The sequence below is a fragment of the Nannospalax galili genome, unplaced genomic scaffold, assembly GCF_000622305.1.
Source record: "Nannospalax galili isolate Female #2095 unplaced genomic scaffold, S.galili_v1.0 scaffold312, whole genome shotgun sequence".
Taxonomy (NCBI): Eukaryota; Metazoa; Chordata; class Mammalia; order Rodentia; family Spalacidae; genus Nannospalax; species Nannospalax galili.
In genome coordinates, this window is record NW_008335967.1 from 5823568 (window position 1) to 5834605 (window position 11038).

General features: G+C 42.8%; 1 protein-coding gene across 3 annotated transcripts in view; it reads left to right on the forward strand.

Annotated features, from left to right (window-relative positions):
* Positions 1-6223: 6223 nt before the first annotated feature.
* Positions 6224-11038, forward strand: part of Reln (reelin) — a 492143-nt gene continuing 487328 nt past the window's right edge. For 2 of the 3 annotated variants that reach the window (XM_008830756.2, XM_008830755.3), the window contains exon 1: positions 6225-6719. In XM_008830756.2, the coding sequence (XP_008828978.1) occupies positions 6497-6719 (223 nt within the window). In that variant the 5' untranslated portion in view covers positions 6225-6496. Of the gene's footprint in view, positions 6720-11038 lie in introns of all 3 variants that reach the window. The other variant, XM_008830753.2, reaches the window with a different exon arrangement.

Here is an 11038-nt window from a genome sequence, read left to right on the forward strand (position 1 = left end):
TGGTGGGTTGTGCAGCCCAGGGAAGCAGAGGGAGGTGAGGGCAGGACCAAGCGCAGAGGGCTCCTGGGAGAGAGGCTAATTTGTTGATTTTTTTAATAGAAGGAATCTCTATGTCATCCAGGCTGTCCTAGAATTCCCTACATAACCCAGGCTGTCCTTGTTCCTACCGTGCTAGCCTCCAAAATTCTAGGATTATAGGAATGTGTCATTATACCCAGCTACATTTGGAAGTACCCATAACAGTAGTAATATTTTCCACAGCTTAGGTTCTTCTCCAGGCACGTCATACCTTGCTGTCCCTCCACTATCCATATACTTCTGAGCCATTCATTCCTAGATGCAACTCTTAATCTGCCCCTACATATTATGACTCCACTTATGTCAACAGAGTGCACAGCAGAAGTATTTTGAAGTCATCCTTTAATAACAACCAATCACAAACATAAAATGCTCACTAAATTTAAATATAGTAATTTCCCAAACTGACTTCTATTTAACTATGCATGTCCAAAAACAAGCGAGAGGGAAAAAAAAAAAAAAAAAGCTGACAGCTACCCTCATGACAGTCCACAGAAAGATAAATGAGATACAGGAGTTAGTAAAACTAGATAGGGACAGAGCAGTCACAATACCTTAGTAATTTTTCTAATTTTACAAAAACTATCACCATGTGAACCCACTTCTAGGTAACTGAGGACCTTAGAAGGGGCTCATGAATTTAGGTCTATGTTCCTAGTTGGAAGACAAAGGTCCAATTTTATTGTATTTCATATGGTTTAGCTAGTAGTGTTAGAACATTGATTGAAAAACCTATCACTCCCTCTTTTGAACAGCCGGGCCAGCTGCCATGTACTGAGTTTCCACATCTTTGGGAGCCCTCTGCTTACACTTTTCTGGCTTTTCCTCATGTGGTTCCAATAAATACATTAGTGACTTTAATGGAACTGTTTTCCTATGCTTGGAACATGGGCCCGCACATTTTGCATGGGGTCCTGTAGAGTATGTAGCCAGGAGGGTAGTTTTTTCATGTTTCCTAGACTCTTAGTGATTTCCTTTACATTCCTTAAGCCCAATAATCCTAGAGAATTAAGTTTTGGGCTAGAGCTACATGTTTTACATCAGGAAGAATGCCTCCCAGATTAGCTAGTATTTCACCCTGTCAGAAGCAGCTGACTCTGTCTTTAAGAGCTAAATTTTTACTTACCATATTTTTTTCACTTTAAGAATACCTGGTCATTCTTGATGGTCCCTTATTTTTAGCTGTGTTTTTGAAATGTTATTTAATTTTTCTAACTTCATTAAACATGCGCATCTTGTATTGGGTAGCTGATGATTTCAATACCAGAAGTCTTTGTGGGTCTAATTCTGATTATCTGCTGTTTGTGATCATTGAGTGGGGTCCTGCTTTTTTACAGAATTAGAGATTTTCGATTGTGAGCATGTGCTCCATGAGTCCTTATCTTAAGGAATTTTTCAAAGCTTGACATAGAATTTAGGGTTTTTCTCTTCTGGGAGAGGATTTGGATTTGATTCTGCCAGATGTGTGGGATCACTCTGAAACTGATTCTTGGGTTGAGGTCTCTTGAGTAAAATAAAAGTGTGAACTGGGGTTAAAAAAAATCTTAAATTGTAGTTTCAAATTTTGGTGAGAGAGAGCCTCCGTGAACTGTCACCAACCTCTATCAAGATTAAGATGGATGAGGGAGACTTTTTCTCTAGTTAATTTTTCCACTGAGGGTCTAGAGATTTGGGGATGGGTCCCAGTTTTTATGCATGCCTTTCCTTTCATGGTGTCTTGCAAACCATGTGCACTCCATCATAGGTAGATATTTTTCTTTAAGTATAATCAAGATGAATTACTATAAAAATAGAATACCACTTGGAAGTTATTGTACAATAAAGTTACCATGAAAGTTTCTAAACACTCCATTTCTGTACATATCTCTGGGCTGGCACTTGAGTGTACGGACTGATCTGCAAACCACACTGTGAGTAGCATAGTCCTATCATTCTTCCCACCTGGAGCAGGGCCTGAGCTTATCTACTGCTCCCACCCCCTACATGGCCACCAAAGAGGAAATCCAAGGACTACTTAAATGGGCAGATGTCTCAGAGTGCTGGGTGGTTTGGATACTCAGTTTATCTCTGGATTCCTGTTTTCACTTCAGTTTGACATGTAAAAACTTCTCTTTTATTTTTCGCCAGTTCTGCTGAACTAGAGTGTTGAAAGAGGTCCCTTCTCCAACAATCTAACTCTCCCTCTCCTATCTGAAACACATATATATTTGTTTCAAAAGACATGTGCAAGAGTATTTTTAACCACAGCGTTTGTAACTGAACAACAACCAAAATTTAAAAATATTTCCAAGCTGAAAATAGTCAAAGGCTCTATTAATAATGAATTAGTGATTTCTCCTATAATGCATATTAATAAAAATAAAACATTCTTTGCCACCTGCAACAACATAGATGATTCTCAAAGCCATTATTTTTGAGCCAAAGGAGCTAATATAAAAATCAAATATATTGTATAATTCCATTTACATAAATGGTTTTTTAAAAAGTATTTTATTTATTATTTTTATTTTACGTGTATGAGTGTATTGCCTGCATGTATGTGAGTGCACCTATGTCGTGCAATGTCGCAGAGGTCAAAAGAGGGCTTCGGATTCCCCTGGAACTGGAGTTAAGGACATTTCATAGCCAACATGTGGGTGCTGGAAATCGAACCCGGGTCCTCTGCAAGAGCAGTCAGTGCTTTTAACCGGTGAGCCATCTCTCCAGCCCCACATAAATGGTTTTTTAAAAGGCAAAAAATTACCATCCTGAATTCATACTATGTCTCTACTGAAAATCCACTCGTGCCTTGGGGAAGAGCAGTTGTTTAAAGGGGTCGCCGGGATTTTTGCCTAATGTTCTCTGGATGCAGCTTGCCCAGGGTGCTCCATGACACTGTGTTCTGTGCTTACAATTCATTCACTTTTTTTGTACTTACTTTTGTTACACTTCATTAAAGTTATTAAAATAAAAAGAAATACTCAAAAATTAGTTTCTCCAAGAGCCACAATTTACCAAGGTGAAAAGCCTGACAGTTATGCATCATCTTCAACACATCTGTCTCCTTTATTTCTATGGCCAAACTCTCACTGGATCTATTCCCCAGGCCTATAGTCCTGGCTCCCCATTCATCTGTTTCCTTCTCTTCATCTCCTTTCCAGATCATTCCTCTCTAGCCATAGCTACTGGAATTACATTCTAGTCCTTTCCTTGGATCTACTTTCTCTGCTCTATAACCGAGGTGATCTTTCAAGTGTATAAATAAGGCCACGATAGGTGTTGCCTTAAAATCTCTCCCCTGGGGCACAGCTCTTTTCAGAGAAAAGATCCGACTCTTTACAGTTCACACAAGGCCCTACCCAGGCAGGCCATCCCTGTACTAGTTGCCCCGCTCCCCCACATGGACCTGTTTTTCAGCTGTGGAGCTACCACTTTCCATTCTCCTGAGATTCCTTTTTACACAAAGGTGTTTTGGTGGAAGATATATTTTCTCCCTTCTCCCCACAACTTTAACCAAATCAACTTCTTGTAGGTCTTAGCTTCAGTCTTTTCCTCCGTTAAGCCTCTGCAGTCCTCTTTTTTCCTGTCACTGTTTTATTTCTGCTTAGAGCTCCTATCTCTTTTGTCACTCCATGATTGATCCTAGTAATTGAAATCCATGTCTCCCGCTGGAAGGTAACTTCCATGCAGCAGAACTGTATTTCCCCAGAGCCTAATATAGTACTTTGTATATCATAGTTCTTCGATTTTTGTATGTTGATTTAGTTGTTCGATTTTTATATGTTGATTTAATGAATGAGTTTACCTGTCTACTATGCTAGAAACTGTACTGTGAGTTAGGTTAAATCATTTACTTTGAATATTTATTTAAACCTCGGAGAAAAGCTAGAATTTCTTTCTGTGGCATTCGGGCATTCTGTCCTTTAATGCATTCTGGTCACACCCCTTCCTGACCCAAATCTCCCCATTGCTTAATGCGCTCTAGTATCTGCTGCTTACCTGGCTCCATCCCACAGCATTCTTCCTGTTTCATGCTGTCCTTCCTCAACCTGGAACACCCAAGCAGTGTTGCCTTTAGGACCTTTGTATTCTGCTTTCCTGGCTGAACCATTTTTCCCATAAGCTCACATAGCCCTTCCAGCTTAAAGTTCCTGCTCCCATTTCACTCTTTCAGAGGAGCTTTTTCTGACTTCCTCCTTGCTCTACACAATAAACTACATTCTGTTTTGCTTTTTCATAGCATTTACAACTGTCAGAAATGATTTTGTCTATTGTTTGAATTTACCATCTGTCTGAACACTAGATTGTAACTCCATGGGGGTTGGCATTATATTGGTTTTGTTCACTGCTCTGACCGTGGCTTCTAGCACTTTGGTGTGCAGAAGGCATTTGACAAATATTGATGGAATGACTGGACCAATGTGTTAGTGACTGAGCACTTGTCCTTGTCTTCAGTATACAACAGTACTAATAGTTTCTGCTGTGGTGGAAACAGTCTGCACTAATACAACACCATAGGAAGCTTTTGTATACTTAAAATGTGGCTAGTATCACTGGAGATTTAAATTTAAATGTTTACTTGTGACTAAGCTCTGCCATATTGGATATTGCAGCTTTACAGATTCCAATCTAGGTTGGGGAAAGAGGAAGGTCTCTCTGAGGCCTGCCTGGAACAGGTGGTCCTGGTGGCTTCCCCTCAAGCTAGGGCTAGGTGTTGAAGGTAGGGAGCCTTTGAAGACTGCCAGGCTGCCTGGTGGCTGGGCTTTGTCTCTGATTTAGGGCAAGTTATTAACATTTGCTTCCCCTTTTCTGAAATGAAGGTAATTTTTGCCTCTTCAGGTAGTGACCTTAGGATTGCATTAGGCTCAGGATCTACAGCCTGTAGCCTGCACACAGTACAGCACAGAGCTATAATGTAGTAATTACTAGGTCATATGTATGTGTGTGGTTTATGTATAAGCAAGCTGAACTTCGGGAAGATTTTGAAGAACGGGAGACCACTGGGCAGTGAGAGTGAGCTCTGTTTGTCTTAACTCGGCCTGAGTAAAGGAAGAAAAACAATCTTTTGTAACGAAGTGGTCATAGAGACCGCCCTTTGGATTCTGCCTTATGCACCCCGCCCCCCGCTCAAACGCAGGCAGACTACCCTTTTCCGTATTATAGTCTCCGGGCTTCTTTACGGGCGGGCTTATCTGGATTTGGTGGTAGGCCCAGGATGGGTGGGGAGGTGCATTAAAACCTGGCAGCCCCGTTCATTCCCCCATCTCCTGCTGCTGCACGGCTTTTGCCAGCAGTGCTGGGTTAAAAACGCGCTTCTGGACGATTTCCCTTCCTCGCAGTCTCCTGTGCGGCAGCTCATTACTACCCGCTTCATCGTCACTGCCAGCGGGTCCCCTGAACGCCTTCCCCACCCCCACTTCAGCGACATTGGTCATACATGGTATTTAAAAGAAATAAACTCGGACTTAAAAATTACTGCCCTCACGTCCGCCCGAGAAGTCCGGCCGCAAAGTCCAACGCCAGGCGAAGCGCGCCTGTCCGGTCCCAGTCCTCACAATTCCCTGCCCAGGCACCACTCCAGGCTGCCAATTCCACGTTCGCTTAATCGCATGCTAAGTCCAGCTGCAGACGAGACCGAGGCTAGGGGCAGGGAGAGGGCAGCGGGAGGTCCGCGAAGCCTGGCTGGGAAAGGCGTGCGGGGTCTGTCGAGGTTCACGACCAGCCGCGGGCGGGTCCCCGGGAGAAGCCACCGGGGCTGCGGGGCGAAGAGCCCCAGGGGCGCAGCTGGCGCAGACAAAGAACCGGCGCGGTCCCCGCCGCCCCTCGGCTTCCCTCGCGCATCCTTGCAGGAGAAGGAACTCTGAGGGCTTCCCCAGAGCTGGAGGCAGCCGGGCTGGGCTTCGCCTTCTTGGGATGTCAGCATCCCTCGGCTATCGTGGCGCGCAGTGACCAGGACTGTACCGCGCCCGGCTCTTCCGGGCCGAGCTGGGCGTGGGCCGGCTGGGGAGGCGTGTGCCCCCGTGAGGTGCGGCGGGCAGAGCCGACAGGGCGGAGACGGGCATGCGGGGGCGGGGGCGCGGCGGGGACACGTGTGGCGTAGCGGGGTGGGGGTGGGGGGGACGCGGCGCCCGGGGCTTTAAGAAGGTGTGGAGGGGGGCGGGCGCTTTCCCAGGCCTGACCGAGGGGCGTCGCGCACATTCAGGCGGCGGCGCTCGCAGGCGGAGGACCACGCGCTCCTGGCGCCCGCAGCCCCGGCCCCGCGCTCTCCGCCGGCCCAAAGTAACTTTGGCAGCCGCCGCCTCCCGCCAACTTCGCGGTAGGGTTTGGCTTCCCGAAGCCGCTCGGCTCGCGTGCCGCCGACTCACCCTCCCTCGTAGCTGTTCTGTACCCGGCGTCTTCAAAACTGAATGAGAGAGCTGTGCGCGGGGCGCACGGCGGCATGGAGCGGGGCGCCTGGGCGCCGCGGACTCTGGTCCTGGCGGTGCTGCTGGCGACGACGCTGAGGGCGCGCGCGGCGGGCTACTACCCGCGCTTCTCGCCCTTCTTTTTCCTGTGCACCCACCACGGGGAGCTGGAAGGGGATGGGGAACAGGGCGAGGTGCTCATTTCCCTGCACATTGCGGGCAACCCCACCTACTACGTACCGGGACAGGAATACCATGGTAGGTACCACAGCATCCCCGCGCTCCTTGTGCCTCGGTGGTCCGCGAGCGCAGCTTTCCATCCCCTTCTTTCTTCCCAGGGACCATTCGGACAGGGACCATGACAATCATACTCCAGCGGGGTACGCTGCTGGGTGAGGGAGAACAAAGTTAGTGGAGAATGGAGTCGGGAGTTGGGATTTATTCTGCACCCTTTACACACTTCTCCTAACGTCTTATATTGAGCTGGTGCTTGTGTGACACACCAGAGAATTCTTGGGGACTGCTCTTTTCCCCTCACTCCCAGTTCCAGCAGCTGCTGCATTCAAGGATTCTGGACATCTTGTTTTCTTAACCCTATTTCTGGAATACCAGACTTATGTCCTCTCAGTCCCCTCTGGTGGGTCCCTGGGCGGCGCTGGGGTGGTCACTGGGCTTTGCAGAGAGGCTGCTGACGGATGGAAACGCGCTGGTCCCGGCTTGCCCCGCTCCGCCGCCAGCCCGCCGCAAAGTTCCGGGAGTACCTCGCATTCCTTTCAGCATCAGGCAGCCCTCCGGGAAAGGAGCGGCTGCTTCCAGCTCTTTATTCTTTTAAAGCATCATTTCACATATCAGTAATTCATGATTTGCCTCATTCCTATCTTTTAGCAATGGTGCTTGTGTTGTTAGCATTGTCTGGGTGATGTTTATTAATGACTTTGACTTTATCCACACAGCTTTAATTTCCAGGTAGGGGCTGCAAGCCACTTAAAAAAAGCGGATCCCTCTTCAAAAAGGATCATTATGCAGTCCTTTCATGGTTAAACATTATTCAAATGTAGAATTTAGCTATGAAAATATAATTTTATGTATGCACATATTTTTAATGGATGTGAGAAAATATTGTTTACTTTCTGTATTCTGGATATTTCACTTTAATAGTGACAGGCACTATTAAATTAGAATTTTGCCACAAAATATTTTTAACCAATGAAATAGAAACTAATGTTGAATAAACTCATGCCAAAGATCTTATCTCTAATAGGCTAACAGGTGTTGGCATAGCAGAAGGTGATCCATGGTGGGCTGGCTTTTCAAATAGGCATGCGCATAAAACAAAAATCCATGAGTTTTCTATTTCAACAAAACCTTTCTATCTGCTCCAAGACACAGTCTAAATAAATGCATCCTAGAGGTTTAAAACTGCTTTTTACAGCCTTTGTGTGGCATGGTGGCAGCCTTGTCTGTGAAATTTTGGAATTAATTTTTGAAAATTAATTTTCTGTAACGTGTTTTCTTTAATAAAAGTGCTTACTGTATATGCTCCCTTTTCAAGAAGAATTTAGTGATATTCTGAGATCACAGAACTCTTCAAGTGGAAGGAACAGCCAATATGATGACAACCCAGACCCAACCTAAAAACTGATTGAGACTGTCCTCACTAGCTGTGACTTTTAGCAAGGGTACTTGCCTGTTACAAGCTGTGAGAGTGGTAGGTCAGTGAGTGAAGGTGCCACTGTCAATTTGTAACGGAAAACCATGATATGAAGCCTTACCATATTCCCCCACATCCTTTGTACAGTGCCAGTCAAGAAAGCTTAAATAAAAACATCAAAATATGCCATCTGTAGCCTTTGCTTTTGCTGTAAAGTTAACAGATGCACCTAAAATTGACTGTAATCAAAGTCTAAATCTGAAAAGGGATTAGATGTAATACTTAGGACTAGATATCGTAGGGAACAGGTCTCCAACCTCCCATCTCTTTTCTGCCACCAGGGAAGGTGGAGAAATTTTATTATGTAACCTGAAAGGTTATATTGATATATGCTTTGAGAATAATGTGAGTATAAATTCCTATTAAATGTTTTATTAATCATTTAGATTTTGTATCTTGTTATATAGTCCCAGGCCTTCAGCAACTGTTTTTCCCCCCTATGAAAGGTTCTACAGGTAGGAGAAATTTTTGAAATTGAAATGATCCTTATATATATTTCAAAATTTTACACTTTTAGAAATTAAAAAATATTATACTATCTGTAAGAAGTGACTCACTAATAGGAAAAGTTACATTTGTGGTTGACTGATCCTGATACATGATGAAAACAGAAGGTCATTTGGCCCAAAAAAACCTACTGATGTGAAGAAATTAATAAAATGTCAGCTTGAGAATATATGTCCAGCCTTCTAAAGCTTTTCAATGCAGCAGTTATGTCAGCAAAATGAATCTTTTTTAGGATTTCTGCTGAGCTCAGCATTTGGGTGCATGGTGTTTGGGTGGAGAGCTGGTGGTTGTGAATTTTTTCCCTAAAGACTGGCTTGAGATAGAGGTGGTGTGTAGAACAGCACCTATCATAGACCACCGTTGAGGATGTCAGCTGCCATCTGAGATTTGCGCTACCTGGCAGTCTAATAAAAATGGTTCAAAATTATGCATCGTTGTATGAATCATATTTATTTAAAGATTTCTGTTGAACATACTTGACCAAACAAAGACGGTAATATAGTACTGAAGAATTTGAAGCTTGTAACAGAAAAAGCTTTCTAATGGTAACTAGTAAGTCTGCCTATCTGCAAGATTGGCAGTGCCATAAATACTTCATGAATACATTTTCTCATAATAAAAACCTGTCATTCATTTTGAATCTCCTTTCTCATCTTGCTACATCTTTTAAACTCTATTGTATGTGACTCTTGATAGCATTGTTAGTAATGACAAACTATGATGTCTTTCCATGAATATACCACAATGTAGAATTCAGCAAAAAGGTACTACATACTTCATGTCGAGTTAGAAAGGTCTCAGAATTAAAATATTTTTGCTTTCTAGAATTTCCTTTTGGGGGGGGTACAAGTCTAAACATATCATCAGTTTTCCCAACTGACTATGGGGTTTCCAGACTTCAAACCTGGGATACCATTTTTGGCAGAAATTTTCAAATGATGGACAAGGGAACCTAAGTGATCTGTTCATGCAGCATAAGATTGGCTTTACTTAATCACCATTGGGAAGAGGTCAGGTGTTCTAAAAGAATGTTGTATAGAGAGCCAAACATAGGTAAATAAGTCTGCCCCACTACTCCAGCTTTGGGGAGGCAATTTGCATGGATATCTGAATTGACTAGAATCCCTCATATTAGAGTAGCATACAGTGGAGGAAGTATTTCATTAGCTGTGAGACAGACTCTGAAATACCGGCTGAAGGAAAAACAAAAAACTTGTCTTTAGCAGAACCAAATTGTGGCAGTATGCTGCTGTGGCAGTATGCTATAAAGAAAGGGTTTTATTGTACTTTGTGAACCCAGCATAGTTCTTTGAGCTCACATTTCTACTCCATCATTAAAAAGAACAAAACACTGTATTTACGGGGTGAGGAGGCGAATCAGTTTCCTATTGCTGAACCAAACATTCCTCTTAAAAGATATACTCAGAATAAAGTACTAAGAGTACTTTGTTGTAACAATTAAACTTACTACTTTTGTGGATATATGTATTCTACAATCAGCTGGTTGCTATTTAAAAATCTGTTCAAAGGAAGCACAATGTGATAGCCTTTCAAATACAGAAATACAATCTTTGTCAGATACAAATTTTGAAAATATACTCCAGACTTTATTCCTTTCAAGGAAATATTTTATTATTTGAATTAAAGTAATTTGCTATTGCTAAGTAACTGTGTTGTTGATCAAGTATATGGTTATTTGTCCTCAATATGTCTTAGATTCTGGAATCAGCATATTTAAATCCTTATAATCACTCATCAAATGCAGTTTCACGTGAAATGCACCTGTGTCCTGTGCACATATGACTGTGGAAATTGAGCATTTTAAAGCATTTTGCTCTGCTTGTCACATATTTCATCTTACGTTCTCTAATTTATTCCACACATATTTTACTAATGTGGTTCAGATTGTTTCTGAAATCATATAAATCTTGCCTCAGGTAATTTATATTCTCTTTGTGTGTTTCAGTTCCAATCTTAAACTAAAATATCAGGTCTTTGGAATGATAATTCAAAACATTTCATTTAAGCAGAACTTTTAAGTTTATTCATAGCACTACATTACTAGAAATTATTTGCTCGGAATAATTCCCTCCACTTCTGTGAATATTTATTTTAAATGGCTGTTTGAATGTCAAAGAATAAAACATCATAGTTGTATCACTGTGATCACGAGCCACCTTACTCCAGTAAAATTTTCTTTTATGATTAAAAAGAAGATGATGGATATTTTAACAAGTTTCTGAGGTCAATATTAGTGGATTCCATATTTTTCATTGACTAATTTTAGTTAAAAGAAAATATTTGAAAGCTGTTTTTTTTTTTCACACTCGAGAGTTGGTCAACTTCATAGAATAATCTG